The sequence below is a fragment of the Sorex fumeus genome, unplaced genomic scaffold, assembly GCF_029834395.1.
Source record: "Sorex fumeus unplaced genomic scaffold, SorFum_2.1 ptg000014l, whole genome shotgun sequence".
NCBI lineage: Eukaryota > Metazoa > Chordata > Mammalia > Eulipotyphla > Soricidae > Sorex > Sorex fumeus.
Window position 1 is genome coordinate 24604052 of NW_026606071.1, and position 20455 is coordinate 24624506.

The window sequence follows — 20455 nt, forward strand, 5'->3', positions numbered from 1 at the left end:
ATTGTCATTGGTAATAGAAAGTGACTGAAACTATATTCTTTTATGAGATAGGTCATTTTTCACATTTGTCCCAATCTGCCTAAAACTCAACTTACATTTTAAAAAAATGATGGAAAATAGTGAGATTTGATTGTATGTCTGTATATATATGTATGTATATATGTTGAAATGTATAACTATATAATGTGTCGATTTAGAATATCAACATTGTATCCTACAGAATCACCTGAACTAAATAACGTGCTTTCCTATTTCAGAAACTCTCAGAAAGGAAAGAAGGGATAGAGAGATGATACAATGGATCTGCTGCTTGCTTTACACATGGCAGACTCTGGTTCAAGTCTCCATACTACATCCTCCATCCCCAGTACAGTCAGGAGTGACCCATAGCACAGAGCTAGGAGTTAGCTGAGTGCTTCCAGGTGTGGCCTAATCCTTAAAGACACACACACACACACACACACACACACACACATACACACACATATACACACACGCAAAGTTAATTTTGAAGAACAAAAGAAAAATAAGCTTTTAATTTCAAAATATCTAAAACATGACTTATTTGTGAAAGAACTCCATATATAAGGTAGAAACTCTGAAGGAAAGGAAAAAATTCGTAATTTATAATTTTATAAATCTTTATATATGTAATATATATATTAAAAATTCTACACTTAAGGGGCTAGAGAGATGATACAGCAGGTAGGACACTTGTCTTGCGCATCAATAGTGTGGGGTCAATCCCCAGCAACCCACATGGTTCCCTAAACCTCTGCAGGTATGTCCCACAAACAAACTAACAAAAATTCTGTCTTTTAGCATCTAGGACCCCAGATACAGGGATCAAATATTCATTGTCATTATAAATATCATCTAACAAACAAAGGAATTCAATAGTAAATAAATAGGTAAATAAATACTGAGAAGTAATAGTTTTCCCAAACATATTAGGTGAAAGGCAAATGTACAAGAACTGGTGAACAAAGTTAAATTCCTGACATGAAGTTGTTTTTCTAGCAAACCTTGAGTCCCATCTCTAGGTTTAATGAAATGAAAAGTAAGGTCTTTCACCACTTTGCCAAACACAGCATCAGTCCCTGCTAGGAGTGATCCCTGAGTACAGAACCAGAATTATGAGCCCTGATCATAATTGAATATCACCCCCTCCAAAATAATAAAAAAGAATTAAATGGAAAAAAAGAATTAAATGAAATGTATGTGTATTTTCATTAGAACAGAAATAAAAGCAGTTCGAGGGAAGGAAAATGAGGAAGAGAGAGAACACAGTGGAAAAGACTATATTCACATTTTCATCTTGCTTTGGTATTATGCACACTATCAAAATTTAGAGATATTTTTTCTTAATCAGAGGAGAGTTTTAAATTTTTTTATCTTGACTAGACATTTGAAGTGTCTGGAGACATATCTTGCTCCTCTGATTGTATGTCTATCACCTACATGATGGATATCTTAATTCTCTTGAACCCACAAAAGGGAAATTTCATTTAGAGTAAATACAAACGCCTTTAGAAATAGTTTTATTCTATGTTCAAAAATTATTTATAATTAAAAATTAAGTATCAATCACATTTTAGAAATGTATGTTCTTTCCATAATTTAAGCTATAAAGGTAACGGTAAAGGCCCTCCCGTTGTTCGTCGATTTGCTCAAGCGGGCCCAGTAACGTCTCCATTGGAGACTTTGTTGTTACTGTGTCTGGCATATCGAATACGTCACGGGGAGCTTGCCAGGCTCTGCCATGCGGGCGAGATACTCTCCGTAGCTTGCCAGGCTCTCCGAGAGGGGTGGAGGAATCGAACTCAGGTCAGCCATGTTGGCTGCGTGCAAGGCAAACGCCCTACCGCTGTGCTATCGCTCCAGCCCAATTTAAGATATATAGTTGAAAAATATAAGAAGTAACAGTATATTCTTATATATTTTTAATTTTTAAATTTTGTTTCATTTTAGGCGTCATGGTTTACAATACTGTTAACGTAGGATTTCATGAATTAATTCATGAATTATAATTCATGAATTTAATTATAATTCATGATACTTAATTTTTAATTATAACAATACTGTTAACGTAGGATTTCATGAATTAAAAATTCCAGCACTACACTCTCCACTAGAGTGTCTGCTTCCCTCCACCATTAACCCCTTCTTTTCCATCCTCTCCCCAGTCCAATCCCCCTATACTCCCAGCTCCTACTTGGGTAAGCATCCTACTCAGAAAGATTATACTTATATGAGTAGCAAGACAAAATATAATGTATCATAGTTGATTCATATTATGAAAGAAATAAAATAAGGCATTATTCAAATGCAGATGAATGGAACAAAAATTTGTGCTATACATACACAATGGAATACTATGCAACTCTAAGAAAGAACCAAAAAATGGAATTTGCAGCAACATGGATGCAACTATATGCTGAGTGAAGTCAGAGAGAAAGGGATACATACAGAATGATCTCATATGTGCGACCTAAAAGATACATAGCAAGATAGAAGCAAGGGGGAAAAGGCAACACTGTGGAAGAACTGATCCAAATAGTGGAGTTGGTGGTGTGAATAAAGTTTGAAAGGGGGTTCATAGGGGTGCTTGCGGAAGGCAGGTGGGTACACTGGTTCTAGGTGTGATGTTGGAATTATATGCATGAAACCACCATTAACAGTATTATAACTCACAGAATCTCAATCAATAAAAAATTTTAATGAAATCAAATATATAATTTTTTAAAAATAAAACATTATAGAGGCAGGGAATTAGGCACTTATCCCACATGTGGTCAACCCAGGTTTGATTCCTGGAGTTCAGAAGTCTGAGTAATAATTCTGGTTACTAGCATGAGCATATATTGTATTTGGAAACTATTGCCACTTATGTTACCTGTCCATCTTCCTTTCTTTCTTCACAGTCTGCCAGCAGATTTTCTATTTTCTGTTGTGTCTTCCATTCTTTTATTTTATTTCCAAGATTAGCTTAGGTTGTGCCTCATTAATTGCAAAGCTAGACTACCTCATGTTATTTGCCCTGAGATGAAATGAAGTATCTGCCCAGTTGCTCGCAGGGCTATATATCCAAGGTTCTCTCTTCCTTGGAAAAATAAGTAACATAAAAGACCCATGAGTCCAATGTGAAGCTTTAAAAATCTGACTTTGGGTCCTGGTTCTCTGCTGAGCTCCACAGCATAGATCGTGTAAACACAGCCATGTGGAAGCTCATCTCTGTTTCATTGGAAATGTGATTTGAAGCCAGTGATTTTGGTTCACAAAAGTGAAACAGAATGCATACAAGTCCACAGATTTGTCTGCACACAGACACTCAGCACTCAACCGTAGTTTGTCATCTTTTTCCGACTCCAACACCCTGCCCTCTATTTCCCTATGCAAGACAGGAACTCGGGACCTCTGCTCAGTGGAGCACAACTACACACAGAAGCAGGAGAAGTGGCTGGTGGCATTACTTCTCTCCTCACTACTACCATCTAAGCTGGCCTTAGACTCGCAGAGTCCCTTACATTCACTCAATGCAGTTTACATGCTAGAGACTATAAATGAGAGCAAATATTATCAGAGACACCTAAAATTGAGAATTATTTGAAACATGCTTTTTTTTTTCAGGTGAAAGGCCTTTCTGGGTCTTAAAAGATGCATTTTTATTTTAAAGACAGTCTATTCTAAATCTGTAAGAATTTTCACAAGATTGAATTTTATGGAATTTTAAGATGATGTCTCTTAAGTATTGTTTCTATTCTGTCTATGAAGTTAATAAAAAATATGCCGATGATTTATTACTTTAACTGATAAAACAGACTTATGGTTGTGCAATTTAAATTACATCTTCATTTTTACCTCATTCCTTATAGGGACTATCCCTCCAATGGAACAGTTCATGTGTTTTTAAGTATTTCTAGGAGATTATGTCCTTAATTAAGATTTGTGGCATTTGAAGGTAAATTGAAAAGTAGTCTCAAATATTTTCAGTGTGTATGTTGTTCCTTATTTCAAATTTTAAAGCAAAGTTCTCAACATTGAACTGCCTTTCACAGCATTTCCTGAGCAGATATTTTGTATGTTAGTGACATCAGTGTGCAATTCATTTCCTTTGTTAAAAGATCTCCGTTTTTCCCTCCACACAGTGAACTTGGTCACGAGCAGGCTCATAGGGGCCGTGGCCGGCACCATTCTGGCCCTGGGGGTGATATTTGGAGGCACAGGGTGGGGCATAGAGTAAGCATCTTTCTGAGTTTCAGAGTGTTTCTGTTTGGTTCCTGGTGTGTGGCCTTCTCCTTGATACTGACTCCCCCGTGTGCTGTCTTGTTGATGTGTTTTTGTGATAGTGCAACTTGTGGCGTGTTTTGAATGTGTTTATGTCCTGTGGTTGTCTTGTGCAGTGGAGAAACTTCTCCTGTCTGGAACAATGTGGGGCATAAAATATCACTGGGGTGCTTATGATGTCTTCACAATTAAGGTCGGGTCCTAAACTTCCATTGTTTCTCCACTTGTAAAAGTCACATTAAAACACAGCCTTTTCCTTTTTGAAAATTATTTCTTGTTATATACGTGTATTTTAGGACCCTTACAATAATTTTAATGTTCATCCAGTCAAAGAGGTTCTGCATGTACGTTGAGAATTATCCACAGTTATATTTTCTTTTGTGCATAATAGCCACTAAAAATTAGAAAATAATTTGCTTTAAGTGTAAATGAGGTTCCAGCAAAATGTTTAATAAGAAGATATAGGAAATTGCCTTATAAATTTTCTTAGAAAATGAGCTAATTCAATTAGAAATGTACAGAAGTATTTGGGAAATAGGGGCATTAAAAATGAAAGGTATCAGGGTCAGTGAGATAGTACAATGAGTAGGACATTGCATACTGGCAACCCAACTTTGATCCCTGACACTCCATAAGGTCCTCTGAGCCCTGCTTAGAGTCATCCCTGAGCACAGAACCAAGAGTAACCCTTAAGCACCACTGGGTATGGCCCCAAACAACAACAACAACAACAAACAAACAAGAGGAATGAGAAGCTATTTAATCCTAATATGCAAAACCAGAAGTAAAAAGATAGAAATTTTCTGGTGGGTTTATCTTAAAAGTAGCCAATGTTGGAATCAGTATTTTTTATGCATCTAGTCATTGCGCTTTCCAGAGACCCAGCCTTCCTGGTGCTTTTATTTGGGTTACTTCTTACTTGCTCCACATTCTCAGTAGAGCTGTTCATTCTCCGTGAGATATGGCTCTCATGATCACTGGTCTTTAGACAAGACAGCTGTCATGATTTCCCTTTCTCTTTAATTAGAGCCCCGACCTTGATCCTGTTGGTAATATCACCTGGTCCTCTCCTGTAAGTGTAGCACATAGATACTCTTCTTATTTGTTGAGACTGGGATTCCCAGACACAAAAGGGAATTAAGCAGGTACATGGGCCCCACCCTGTGCTTAAGTTCTCTGAAACTTCTCTGCCAAGGATAAAAGGGCCTTGAGCAAACTTTGATCTTTTCACATCCCTCAGTTAAGAATAGAGTAGCTAGTTAGCACAGGGAATGGAAATATGGGACAAGGTATTTTCCATCTTCTTGTAAAATAAGATCTCTAACAAATAAAATATTTAGAGTAAGCAAGAACTTTGTCCTGTAAAACTTCTCCCAGGTCAATTGATTAGATTATGTAAAGAAGTAATAATCCTTTTGAGTTAAGCATAGATATATAGATAAGTAGATATACATGTTTATGCACATTTATTGAAATTTCCCTCTTGATGAAAAGTTTCTAAAATCATCATGCTTCCATTTTCCATTTTTTATTTTACCATAATTGCGGTGTGCCACAATGCACTAACTGAAGGGATATATTTGAATACATATTCATGGACTCAGAAATAAGCAAAAGTCAAGGGTTTTGTTCTAAAGCATAGTCCTTGCTACCAGACCAGACCTGTTTCCATTCATTCTTTCCAGTGTTGTTGGTTTGTAGCTATTTCTGATTGTGACAGGTAAGTCTACATCAATATATGTACATTTTTCCTAAAATATTTATAGTTTGTGGTCTAAGTACTTTTACCTGTTCTTTTTTACCTTCAAGGTTTAAATTTCTTATAATTAAAATCCATATTATATAATAATGGATTGTTTTGGGGCTTCCTAGTAATATTGTTGCTTGTCAGACTCAGTATTTTGTAGACATAGGTTTTATTTTTCTGCTTTTATTTTTATCACATCATTTACAGTTACAATTCATGAATAAATTTACATGGATTATGTATTAATTCCAATCCCATTCTCAAATAAGCTGATAAGGTACAAATCATGCTTAAAGCAGAGTATGGATGATAATATAAATATTTTAAATGTTTGTTTTAAATTTTGATTCTCATTAAAATGCGGGGAAGAAGCATATCAGCTAGCCTAACATGGTATTTGAGCAGGGGTTAGCAGGCTTTCCGTACATGGCAAGGTGGTAAATAATTTTGACTTTTCAGTCCACAGACTGTGGACCATAACCTAGGAGTTCTGCTTTGTAGCATAAACGATCTGTAAACAAGTGAATTTAGCTCTGCTCTAGTAAAATTTCTATACAAACAGGCAGTGGGGCCAGATTTGGCCTGGGAGCTAGACCTGGAGGCTGACCCTCAAGAATATAGTGTAAGCTTTAGAATCAAACAAATTTATCTTCAGGTCTTGCTGTGGTCACTTCTTAATTTCTAGAAACCTCTGATTGTTCAGCTGTTCATCAGAGAGAGTCATAGTTCCTACCTCATGTATGTATTGTGAAGATCAAATGAGGTCATACTTGTCAAGTGCTTAGAAATGTACCTGGCACATAGTAGGTGCTCAATATATAGTAGCTAAAAGGCCCTTATTGCTCTAGGTTATTACTATTGGTATATTGTTAAGAACCTATTGTGGTCTGCAGAATCTCAGTGGTTAGATTAAGAGTATGTCACAAGTCCAGAAGTATGAAGAAACTGAATCTCCAAGACTCCTATTGTAGTCAATCTTCACTTTTCCACAAATACAAGCACAGCGGTGGGTAAAAATAGGATGCGCACAATTTTCATGTTGTTCAGAGAGTGTTACCCATTTATGTACAGAGTTGAGGGCACAGATGTGAGCAGAAAAGAGAATTTTTACACAGAAATGTATGTCATCTTCAAATCTAAGGATTTTAGAGGAGCTTTTGAATTGAACATGTAACTTCTGGAACAGGGTTTTATAATTATCAAAATAAGAATATTTTGCTGTTGGACAACATTGAACCTGTATATTAGCACCCAGAACGATGTGATATTTAGGATAATCTTTGTAGGACTCGAGAGATAATATAGGCACCCAGCCAGCTCCAGTTCAATTCTCAGCATGCATGTGGTCTCTTAAACACTTCCAGGGCTGTCCCCTGAGCACAGAGTCAGGAGTAAACCCCTGAATACAGCAGGCTGTGGCCTTAAAATAAAGCAAAAAAAAGGAACAAATCTTTCTGCAAAATTCCATTTTGCTTATACATACAGTGAGCTACGGTGTTTTTCACATGTGTTTAGAGAATTTGTTATAATGTGTATCAATTACTTAATAATTGCAATAACTTTATTTTTTCTTTCTTGTCCTTTTTGCTTTCTTCTTTTTTATATGCCCAAGCCACAGTTTTCTCAGTAATAATGAAGAAGTTGAAATACCATCTCAATTGAAACAAAGCAATTTTTTTTTCCCATTTTCTCAAAGTTGCTCAAATGAGTTCTCTACTTTCTTCTTATCTTGCCTTTTTGGAACCTCCGAGTCCATGTAAAGAAGCCAAAAAAATGTTTTTCAGAGAAAGACTTGAAAGTCAGATTTGACTTTGACAAGCTGTTTCTGACTTCTAAACTTCGACTGTCTTAAAGCAGGGGAATAAAAATTTAGTATTTGGGACTGGAGCGATAGTACAGTGGGTAGGGCATTTGCCTTGCACGCAGCCAACCCAGGTTCTATCCCCAGCATCCCACATGGTTCCCCCAAACACCAACAGGAGTCATTCCTGAGTGCAGAGTCAGGAGTAACCCCTGTGCATTGCCGGGTGTGATCCCAAAAGAAAAAAAATAGTATTTAGACAATAATATGCTCCTGGGCACTTTTATGAAATGTTATTAATGCCCTCATTTACCACTCAGCTTGAACTAATTCTAATGCAGTTGTACTTATTTTGGTGATCTTTGACTTCTCCTTCCCTACCCACATGATACTGGAAAGGGGAGGAGAAGAAAGGAATGAAATGATAGTAATTGAGTCATATGTACTTAAAATTGTGGAAAAGGTGAATTGATAACATTTAATTGTCAGTGGTGCAAAATCTTTAGATATAAAGGCATCCTTAGCCAACCCATAGCAATACGTAGCATTTAACATGCAATTAAACAAAGTTAAACAAGGCTATTTAAGTGTGTAGCCATCTTTCATATAGGACATAGACTCCCTAAAGTCTCTGAACTACCTTTCCCTTGTGGTACTGAAGTGACTGGCTCATATGGTTTTTTCCCATGATCCTTTGCCACAGGTCCTAGTGCCACCAATCTCATAATAGGCTCCATCGCTGGTGCCATCCTGGTAGCAGCTATTGTCCTTGGGGGCACAGGATGGGGATTTAAGTAAGCAATGCCGCATGTTTTCTTCTTGGTAGCTCTGGCACTTCTCTTTTCTGCTTACATAACCAAGTTTTGAGTTCCTGCTACAAGAGTTCAAGTGTTAAAGTGAAGCTGATTGAAAAATATTTGTTCAGAAATGTTAGGAAAGGACAAATATGAAAACTCAGATATCTTCAGGCTAGTGGGAAAATATGAACCATTTAAAGAATTCCTATGTACTAGTTTAAGGAGAACAAATAAAGATCTTGAATTGAAGACATTCAAGCTTTTAGGAGCAAATCTTCTGTAATACCTTTTTGTATGCACAGATAATTGAGAAAAAAGTAAATATAAATTTCTTTTTAACTGTCTAGTACTGGTTTATATTGTATTGACATTTTGAAATTTTACCACCAAAATAACTTTTGATCATGATTTTTTACTTGTAAACATGTTGCTTTGTAATTTGAAAATAGCCATCACTTTCCAAAAACGTTAAAAATGTGTTTAATTTAATTTCATTTAAGTAAACTAACCAGCTAAATTATTTTCCCACTGAATTTTGGATTTTGTGACTTTGTGGCACTTAGATATTTAATTCTTCTAATTAACTTCTAATGTTGCCTCAAAGGCTTAGTGTAATTTTTTATACGCTGATCATTAATCTAAGTTTATATAGACACACTAGATAACCCACAAGTAAAATTATTTATGCTTAAAGACTATTCCCAGTTTACCCAATTTAGATTTATTCTTTCTTTTTTCTTCCTTCCTTCCTTCCTTCCTTCCTTCCTTTCTTTCTTCTCTTTCTCTCTGTCTCTCTCCCTCCAATTTGAAAGCAATTACAATTGCTTATTTACTAACTGACCAGGTTACAAAAATATGGTAAATCTTTAGTTCATCTGTCTAATCGGCTGGTTGATGTGGTCTTCCCTATCACCAGCATCTGCACCTTCTACAAAATGGGATGTTTTTTCTTCATCCCACCCTGGGGAGAAAATAATTTTAAGGGACAGAGGAAGAGTTTGGATAGTTTTATAACTCAGATTCATTGGATAATTGTTCATGTGTTTTCATGCTGTGGTTATAAGATTCCTATGTTATGATTTGTAGGTAAATTCCTAATATGCCAAATGATTTATATGATAAATCAAATTCAAAAGATCCATAGACTTACACATTTTTCTTAAATTTAAGTAGAAAATAACAGCATTAGCCAAATTAAAAACCCACTTTACAAACACCTGATTATTGAATACAAAAAGTTTTTAACCCGAATCATCTAAAAAGTTATTGATGAGTTTTATATTATACTTGGAATCCTCCAATTCATTATGTTTTAAATCAGCCAGTTTTTTAATTAGAAACATAGAATACATGAGCCAAAAGATGACAAATAAATTTAATGTTTCCTGCTAACTTTTTTAGTATACTAAGGTTTAATGAGAAATGTTTGGATGACTTCAGCTTAAAATATGTTATCAAATAGTTACTATTTTTTCTCCAGAGACTGGTAAACTTGAAATAGGTGAAATAATAATTTGATGTTAGTGCATTTTCAAAAATACACACAATGGGCAGCTGACATTTGTATTTCTCAGAGTATTTAACAAGATTCATTGTTTAGATAGTGAGTTGTCACATAACTAAAAAAAATATATGTATCCTCTGTAGGGCTGGCCTAACATCAGCAAAATATTTTTTTCACATCTCATTATTGTAAAAATGAAAAATCCTAGTATAATATAATTATTTTATGATCTGTTATAATTCAGTAATGATCCCTAAGACTTTTCACAAATATGCTCCAAAAAAAATTAATTTGGCTCATGCCTAGACAGAGACCCCTTTGACAGTAGAAAATTCCAAGTTAGAAAGCCTGGAAAGGAATGCGTTCTGCTGGGTTGTCATCCAGCGTCCCACAATGCCAGATTTACCCTTTCAGCTTTGGAGATCAGCGCACTATTCTGTAGCAGGACCTCAAAACAGTGGCCTGGCCTAGCTCACAGCTTGAATTGCATGTTTCTTTGGGGTAAATGGAAACGCCTTTATCACTATGTATATACATGGGTTGGACCCTATACAGGTTATTTATATCTTGAAGAGATGTTTAGTCATCAGAACAGACAACAATGAATATTCAGTGAACTGAAACAATTGACCCGATGAGGGCCTTGCTCTATAGCCATGAGTACTGCTGAGCTGACTTAATGGCCCTCCGCATGCCCCATGACCCTAGAAGTTACTTCAAAGGAAACTATTGCAGAAGGGCACACACAGTAGTGAGAGTAGATATTTTCATGTCCTGAAACAAAGTGATGAAGATGGAATCATGCTTAGCATGTAACTCTAGGAATTTATATTGGGAGAAGCTTCCGTTTTTCCTGCTGACTAATTGCTACACAGGATCTGCATTTACTTGGATTTTTTACAGCAGTTACGTGGTTTATATTAAACTTTGAATAATGACTGCTTTTTTTGCAATAAAAGATTTTGAGTGCTGAATGACAAAGTTCAGATTTTTTTTGTTACTTGGGGGAAGTTTTGGAGATTATTAGTTTAGAAATGATTTCGAAGTCTGATTATTTTTTGTTTGAACTGAAAGCTCTTCAGTTTTTCCAATGAGCTTAATAAAAGACAAAAAGTTTCCTTTAGAATCGTAAGTTGAACATAGTGTGTACGAAAAATCACTCTGAATACTCTTTATAGGCAATGCCTTTTGAAACCAGAATTTTATTACTAGAAGAGAAAGTTGCAAATTAGTTCATAGAATTTGAGGGCACATAAACTTTTATATTAAGGGGAAATATGAGAAATTCTAAGGGGAAGTGTTGGTTTACTGTCAGGTTCTTTTCAAGATGTTATCTTTAGTGTATCACTGTGTCGTTTAGATGTGGCACTTCATGCCTTAGATAATCTGTTCAAGAATGAGAAATACAGCTGTAGTTCCACTCCTGATACTGTCTACCCTTCTTTAAATATCTTTTCTTAAATCACGTGTCTTCTGAAATAGTTGCTTTAAATAAAAATCCTAAGTACTGTGAGTGTGCATGCATGTGTGAGTGTGTGCACCTTTTTTGTGTGTAAAGTGATGCTGAGGAATTATCAAGATTTTTTTGATAAAAAATGAACATACATATTCATTACTTTTTTTTAGCAGAATATAGTGTCTGAAAGTTTTGACTAAATGTAAACAAGGTGTCCATAAACAAGGTTCATGAGAAAGGGAAAAATGCTTGATTTGGTAAGTTATTTTCTTGGCACTCCCTGTGGTATTTTAGGTACAATTTAGTGATTTCAGATACTCCCATAATGAAGAGGTATGTGATGCTAAGGAATATTTTGTGAATTTATTATCAGTCTTTAGTTTATTCTGGGATGTTTTTGTGTGTGTATGTGGAAAGCATAGACCCTTGGCACACCAATTTGTCCAGTTTTTCCCCATATCTTCATTATTTACATCCATATCATGCTTCTTTTCCTCTTCATCACATATTCCTACAGGAAAAAAATGTTTGTGGTACAGAGAATTGCAAATTTATGTTTTGTTTGATTCAGAGAGATTCATACCCTCTATCCAAGGTCGAAGAGTAATGTTACTTGATAGGATTATTAGAGCTGTTACTTTTGTTAAGCATTGGGGAAAATCAAGTAGAGATAATTCATTTTAGTAACATCTTTTTCTAAAGCTTAGGAAAGGTAACGAATGATGATTATTTTATATCTCTATTTTAAAATGAACAGAATTTAAATTATTGCCTTATGCATAGTAATTTGCATGTATATAGGATATATCAATATAACAAATTTAGGTGAGTAAGCAGAGGCAGCTAAAATCTCAGGACTGGGACAAATAAAGACATTACTGACGCCCGCTCGAGTAAATCAATGAACAACGGCATGACAGTGATACAGTGAACAAATTCTGAGTGATGACAAGTAAAGAACTTAAATATAGCAAAGAACTTAAATATAGCAATGACATAGTTTGTTGAAAACTCAGATCATAGGTTTTTAGGATGAGTGTTGAGTTCTTTCTACTGTCTGATAATGTCTCAATGTATAAATCCAGCACATGCCCTGCTATTCCTACTTTCTCTTTCAGTGGGATTCAGTGGTAGTAGAGCTCTTGATATTACAGGTTTTAATTTAATTATCATATGTGCTTTCCTTTCTTTGAGAAGATATTTGGGTTGCAAGTTCTTACTCTAAGAAACTGTGTTTGGCCTGTGTGCCATTTTACTGGACATTTCTAAGGAGAAGACTATACATTCATGCAAATGAAATTTACAGGATTATATCTATCTTATCACCATGAAAAGTTAACTGAGTTGTTTGACTGTCAAATTGAGTAGAATTTGGTAGGAATTCAGTATTTCTAGTTATATATTTTCTCAAATGGATGAATGTCTTTTTTTCTTGTGGTTGTTGATTTTTGCAGAGTTAGAAATGGAATCGATTTGAGCTAGTCTTTCTATGAGAAAGAATACCAGAGTGGTCTTCGTCTGATGTCTGTGCCCATATTGCAGAGCCTAATTACTTAGTGCCTGTGACTCCTGGATTAGGCATGTGCCCACCCAAACCTTAACAGTGGTAGGTGATGGTACTAGGCTGGTCAGGAAGATCCAGATGCTTTGATTCAACCTGGAAGATGAACTCAGTCATAGGGTTCTTGGTGGAAAGTAATAATTCTTTGTTCCTAAAAAAGGTGATAGTGGTAAATAAATGTATCCCCATTAAATAAGATATAAAGGCATTGCAACTCTGACAAGGCTATTGTTACCTGAAGAACTGTGTTTTAAGCATAAAGATGTATGTATTAGTAATATATATTATAGGCAAAAGTGCAGGTTTTTTAGAAGTGGTAAAGTAATTTCTGAGATTTGAGCAATGCAAGGACAATGGACTATGCTGATACATTCAAGTGATCCAGAATACCTTATAGGTTATGATAAGAAAATAAATTGCCTCCTCAATCAGAGAAGGGGGCACTAAGAAATAGTTGTGGAATGAAGACAAGATAGTTTGTGCTTCCATATTAAAGTTGAATAAGAAAATATTCCACACAGAAAGGTCAGGAGAGGCATTTCCCAGCATGCAAAGTTTTATAGTTGATTTACAATTTATTCAGGAGGAGCCTGGAATCAGCCTGCTGCAGGGGCACCTTTTTCTGTTCTCAACCCAGGGTCTGCCTTTCCTCTGCCGGGATGTCAGTGGAGGACATGTCGTGACATTCAGAGTCATTGTCCCATAGAAGTGTATGGAGTGAAGGGGTGCTTGGCCTCCTGACCTGACCTGGTGGCACAGTCACCCTGTGGAATAGTGTTTCTATACAAAATAGAATCTAGGCTTCAAATACTGATGTTTTTAAGGAGCACAAACTTTTGTGCCATAGACGTCCTGAATATCAGGCTAAAGTAGGAATTTATATCCATTTGAAAATGAGCCACTTTGGGGGCTGGGTGGATGATTCAAGTGGTAGGCTTTCTTTCTGTCATGCAGGACCCTGAGTTTAATACCGGTCCCATATCAGCAGGGCTATGTGTGACTCAGAGGGGCAGAGCATGATTTTCTGGGGTCAGTATTCAGCACCACCAGACCCCTCAAGCACTTCTGGATACTGCTCCAACATGCCATTCCCACCCACCACATGGAGCTCCCATAACAACAACAGCAAGTTTGCCAGCCTGGGACTCAGAGTCTCAAACTTTGTAGAGTGTTTTTATGATCTTGGGCTTGACTTTTTCTCAAACATTCCCTGAATTTGAGTAAAGGAGTTCTGAGGGCCACAGTATAGCCACTGATATGCAAAGTGCCAGTTAGCTTGATCTTTCTATCTTATGTTTGTTTCAACTGATGAAATTGAGTTGAACCTTCTTCTAAGTTTTAGCATGCATAGCTGATCAGATTGAGATCCCTAGTCCTCTGGACTATTTTACAAAGCCAAGCAGTATATCTTTTCCCTTTTTTATGGGAAATAATGATCCTCTATACTTCTGCCTCCAAGGGCCCATGAGCATGGCTAGCAGACGCAGAGCTTTTGCTCCAAACCAAGCTAATTCTGTCATGGGCATTTGGGGAAAACTACTCTTCTTTAGGTCTCATCTATGTTTCTTGGGTCACATTAGCAATGCCTGCCTCAAGAACACTGACTCAAAAAAAAGGAGAGGTAGGTTAGAAGAATGGGGTGAACAGCACTCAGTATTACAAATAATGCGCTATGATGGATTACCTGCTAGGCCAGTTACCACATGCCTAGATCATATAAGTGATGTTTAGGAGATAAGGAGATGGTTGGAGTGTAAACTTAGAAAGGGTAAAGGAAAAAGTATTTAGATTTGGTATCTAGAAAGTATCAAAGAGACCTTGCTGGATTAAAATAACAACTTTGTAAGATGCCTTTATAAATACTTTGATCTTTCTTATTGCTTTAATTTTTAATGAGCTGTGGGAGAAGAGGGCGACTAGACTGTAATCATTTTGGTACTTAGGAATATCAGGGTATCTACCTGACCCTGCGTGGGCAGGGGATGATGGGATCTTGGGGACCTCAGTCTCCAGTTTTGCATGATGCCTGGGTGGCAGCAGCACTGCACCCGCCCAATGCGCACACTAAATGCATGAGCCCCCTTGCTTGATGCCCCACATGAAGCCAGACCATGGGGAGGTTGCAACCAACTTCCGTTGTTGCTTTGTATTGTCTTGCTGGTTCTTTCTTTTCCCTTTTGAAAACACAGGAGCTACATTTTAGGAGACTGGACACTGTGAGCAAGGCCTTTAACTTGCTTAATCGACTATGCTAAACTGCTACATTTGCTTAACTAACCTGGGCCTGTGTCCATTCTCCTTGGAGTGTATGATCTTATAGAGCACTCTTGTTTTCAGCTTGCTCCATACAAAAGATGCTCATTTCAGAGTGGAGTAAGAGCTCACACACCCAAGGCAGCAAGGTAGCACAATAGAACAAGGCTTGTAGCCATCCTAGTAAAGACTAATTCCTGATACAGCCCTTTCAGATCCCAGAAAGAGGACATACCAAGACTTTCAGAATATTCCTTAGTCCTCCTAATAGCTCCCTAAGTGGTAGAGCTCTACCTGGAGTAATTTTCACTGAGTTAAAAGTGGCTGTGCCATTTACTTTTGAAATAATGACACAATAAGCTTTAAGAATGACTAAAAATGAACTTAAAAATGATTTTTAAGTCTAAACTGAAGAAACTTCATCTTAGAAGCTTCCTTTTGAAGCTTCCTTGGGTCTTCCCAGTGGATACACTGTGGTGGAGTTATAAAGACATTCCAAAATGTGGGCTCTTCTATTCAATTTCAAATGATTTTGAAAAAGTTGCCTTGGTGTGAGTTGATTACTTTGCTCTGGAACTAGTGTTACTATCATCAGTATCATCAACCCTGTCTGGGCAAGATCTGATTAATATTGTGGATTTCCCCCTTCCTTTGCTTGCATCTTCTTTTTTTTGACGCATTCCGGAAGAAATGTCAAGAAGAGGAGGTTTGATCCTACCCAGCAAGGCCCCATCTGAATCAGCTGTCCTGGATGAACGGCATTTTGCCCACAGGGATTCTGGGTATGACATACTTTCAGCATTGTTGCCGGAACTACGAAGTCTATAAACTAGAACACTGAATGGTAATGACTACAGAACTAAAGTTGCGGGGACAGGGATGGGGCAAAGAAAACTGTCCTCTTGAGAAATCATTTCAAAGAACCTCTTCCACCACCTGTCAATAAATGGAGACAAAAGACAATGTTATTAAAAAGAACTGTTTCAGAATCTTTTTTTCTAACTAAAGGAAGAAGGAACTACAAACAATAAGTGCAATAAAAGAACCATTAAAAAATAGCAAATGATTTTTTTTCTTTTCTCAGCCTTCTGGCACTTAATATCTTCTAAATGATTTGGCATGATTTTTTCCCCTTTTTCTCTCAATGACACAACCCAGTGGCATGAAGATCCAATTTTTGAAAGGGTAAAATCTGCATGGCATATATACAAAAAGCAGCTAGCAAGCCAATCCACAGCAAAACCTGCACCTGAATTCCTATGGTGAAAATGACAGAGGAACACACAAGCAGCTGCCTGGCCCCTATGCCCTAGTCTAGCCCAGGCCATGAGGAACCACCCTGCTCTCCTTGATCCACTTCCCCCTTGTGTTTTCTCTTGCTCTGAGCATCCTTTGGAAATGGGAGCTGGAATCAGAGTAGTGATGCTATTGTATAGTTCTTTTATAAATGTAAATATGGAAATAAGAGATTTTGACACCTCATGTTCATTGTCTATTGAAATATTTTTCTTGTAAATTTTTTTTCTGTGAATTTGAGTTTTCTGTTTGCTCCCCATCATTTTGGATTCTTTTCTCTCTTTCTCCATCTTTGTCCTTCTCTCTTGTAACATGCTATACAATGATTATTGGCCTTGCTTTAAGTAAGATGGATGTAGCCACAGATGCAGGGAGTTTGGGCACAAAAACAGGTGCAATTTGAAAATGAAATGCTCGAGTGAAATGCAATGCTTGAAACCAAAAACAAAGAAAATGGGGGGAGATCACAAAACAACCCATATGAAATAATACACAAAAAAATATGTAAATGCAAATATATGTACTAAACAGTCTCTAGCATTTTTGATGTCATTATAAACATGTATATAATGTAAGAAAGTAGACACCCTCTCAAATTAATCACAAAAGTGCCAAGCTCATGATTTTACTTTTTGCTTTGGAGAATTTTCTTTCCCTATCTTTAATGTGAAAGGGGGATAAACTTAAAGCCTTAATTAAAAAAAATAATTTTAAATGTTGAAAGCCTGAGGGAAAAGTTAAGCTTTTATTTTATTCATAGCTACTGTTGTCAATATTTCATTCATGCTTCATCTTTCTGCCTCAAAAAAAATACAATAAGGTAGAACCTCACTGTAAAACTAGGACAGAAGCAACAGTTTCCTTCTTGTGTGCATTGTTCAAATGGCTTTATTTATGTGTGTGGTTTTCACATTTTTTGTTCAGCTTGCAGTGTGTTTCAGATCTGTGAAATAGTTCACTGAAGTACAATGAGATTCTACTGAACACCAGATCACCGCCTTTTTCTTCCAGGCAGATTTGCATATGTAATCTGGGTTCCCAAATTGTTCAAACTTTATTTCACCTTCACTAATTCATCTCCATTTATGATGAAGAGAGCTTCTGTTCAATTATTAAGTAAACATATAAATGAAGAAATTTGGTCCTGGCTTTGTTTTGAGTGTAAGGTCTTATCAGTAGTCCCTTAAGTGAGAATCTATTTAGTGGGAACATTTCTGAAGACCACCCCCAACCCCCACCCGAAGAACTCATACTCACAGCTTCTCTTGCACGCGCTCTTTTAGGAACAGGACATGCAATTATGGTATCCACTTCTTTGTGAAAAATGAATCAGTTGCTAGATTTAGTTTTCCTTACATATCAACAAGATTCATGACACTAATCTTACTTTTGCTTTGACTTTGGGAAGAATTATGTCCTAAAAATGTTCCCCAAGACATCTTTCCTTGTGGAAGTATTACAGTCATAGAGAAAAAACCTTAATTTTTACGTACCACAGTAGATCATACTCTTAACATTTTTATCCTACTAGTGCTTTCACAGTATCCGGTGCTACCCAGGTGAGCAGTCTTTCTCTAGAACTGGCTGTATGTTTATATTGTAACAGGACCATCTCCTGCGTGTTAGCCATACAAGGCATCAAAAGACACAGGATGTATCCCTTTAATGGCAGTGACTTTTTCAGCTTGGAAATAAACTTGGAGACTCAGATTACTTTACATCTCTTCTTGTTGCTACATTGTTTCTATCTCCATTTTTTGTTTCTACCCACTCACTAGTAGAAACTAAGGGGCTGTGAATGCACCATATACATTTCACTGCAATTCCAGAGGTAAGAAGTTGACTTAATTGATTTTAAAATGTGATTACAAAACAAGCTGAATAGCTACTGTGAACTTTCGGACATTTCACAAATAGGATACATCTATGATGTTATGTTTTACTCAGAACAAAGTGGTCCCTAAATATTATGTACATAAGATAGGAGTCAATGTAACTTTTTGTTACAGACAGTTTCATAGGTAACAATGTTAAATAACTTGCATATATGTGAAATGCACAAGCTTTAAACTCTGTGTGTAGGAGAATGAAAGAAATTCAACCATACAAGTAGTTAGCAATGGGTTATACTTACTTTTGATGGTATTAGGTTATGTAGTCTCAAACACATTGTTCCATTTTCGCTTGCCCATGCCATTTGTTTGCTGGTTTTCGTAGTAACACTCATTTTATTCAGTTGAGCTCAAAGCACAAGAATATCACCATTTAATGTCACCCAACAAGAGTAACTGTTAAGTGATGACAGGTTCCCATTTCACCCAATAATTTTGCTACATTATTTACAACACCTGGTTGAGGATATGTACTCTGACTTTATCGCTCACCCCAAGATACTGCATGAACCCACTGAAGTAGAGCTATTTCTATTAGATTAAATGAACAGTACACATAGGTGCATGTTATGAAACATGAATCACATACAGCTATGGAGTTTTACCAAGTGGTTTGTGTGGTTTTTGTTTTTATTTTTTACTATGCAAAGATGGGAAATGCACAAACTTTTCAAAGGTTAGTATCTGAAAAAAACTTTCAAATAATACTTGAACCCTTTCTTTCAAGTCATCCTCTCATATTTTATAGTCACTGTTGATTTCATTGTCAATTTTTGTTTTTAAATGGTTTGTAATTTTTTAAATGCACAATTGGAAGTTTTGTTTGAAGTTAATAAATTCATTCATATCTTGTTGGCTGCCTGTGAATGGAGATTGAATTGTCATTATAAGCATCTTTTAGTCAAGTGTGTATTAAAATTTTCGTTAACATAGAACGTTGTAGCTTTATACTTTGTTCATTTTCTTAAACCCTTTTTCTGTGTTCTCTTATATTGTTGATTAAATGACAGGGTGCCTGATATCATCAAGAGTTTTATCACCAAACTCTCAAAGGTCCACTGAAAATTTAAGCAGTCAATGGAGCAAAATAAAATCTCTGATTAATAATAAATATATTCCTGATTAGGATTCATTTTTGTTTAACTTATTGGAAATGCTTTGCTTCTTATAAATCAGGAGGAAGATACCGTAGACTTGTGCTATGATATAATTTTTTCTTTAGTGTCTCCGGTCCTTGTTTAAAGAAGTGGTGGAGTATTCATGCTCACACTTTTGATCTGGTACCAATAGGAGTATTTGAATAAACAAACTATTCTCAATAGACAGGTATTTTATCATGCCTCACATGGAATTGGTCTTCAAGTGATATGCCTTCATGGATGTCTTTCAGTTTGTCTCTGTGTCCTCATGACTACATCATACAATGCAATTTGTGCTCTCTCTCTCTTTCTCTCTCTTTCTCTCTCTCTCTCTCTCTCTCTCTCTCTCTCTCTCTCACACACACACACACACACACACACACTTTGTCATATATCTATTGAAACTATACCACAAGAGGCCAATCTGACCACATCAATCCTCTAATGAAGACTTTCCTGGGATATTTATTCTTGTATTAAAAAGTTCATATTTAATAGTGCAACTTAAAGTTCTGCCTGCCTTTAATTACCTCAACCTTGTTCATATTTCTACCGCTCATGGGTCTTATCCTCCCATCATTACCTTACTTAAAATCTCCTTCAAAAAGCGTCTTCTCAGGCGGGAGAGAGTATAGGGGGTAAAGGTCTTGCCTTGCATGAACTGACCCTGATTCAATCCCTGGGACTGCATGTTGTGCCCTGAATGTTTCCAAGAGTGATTC

The 20455-nt window shown here is 36.4% G+C and overlaps 1 protein-coding gene across 3 annotated transcripts in view; it reads left to right on the forward strand.

Moving 5' to 3' along the window:
• Nucleotides 1-19917, forward strand: part of ADAM23 (ADAM metallopeptidase domain 23) — a 218689-nt gene extending 198772 nt beyond the window's left edge. Inside the window, exons 25-26 of one of the 3 annotated variants that reach the window (XM_056111569.1) lie at nucleotides 4149-4239; nucleotides 16095-19917. In XM_056111569.1, coding sequence (XP_055967544.1) covers nucleotides 4149-4239; nucleotides 16095-16143 — 140 coding nt within the window. In that variant the 3' untranslated portion in view covers nucleotides 16144-19917. Of the gene's footprint in view, nucleotides 1-4148; nucleotides 4240-8538; nucleotides 8630-16094 lie in introns of all 3 variants that reach the window. The other 2 variants (XM_056111568.1, XM_056111570.1) reach the window with 2 other exon arrangements.
• Nucleotides 19918-20455: the final 538 nt, after the last annotated feature.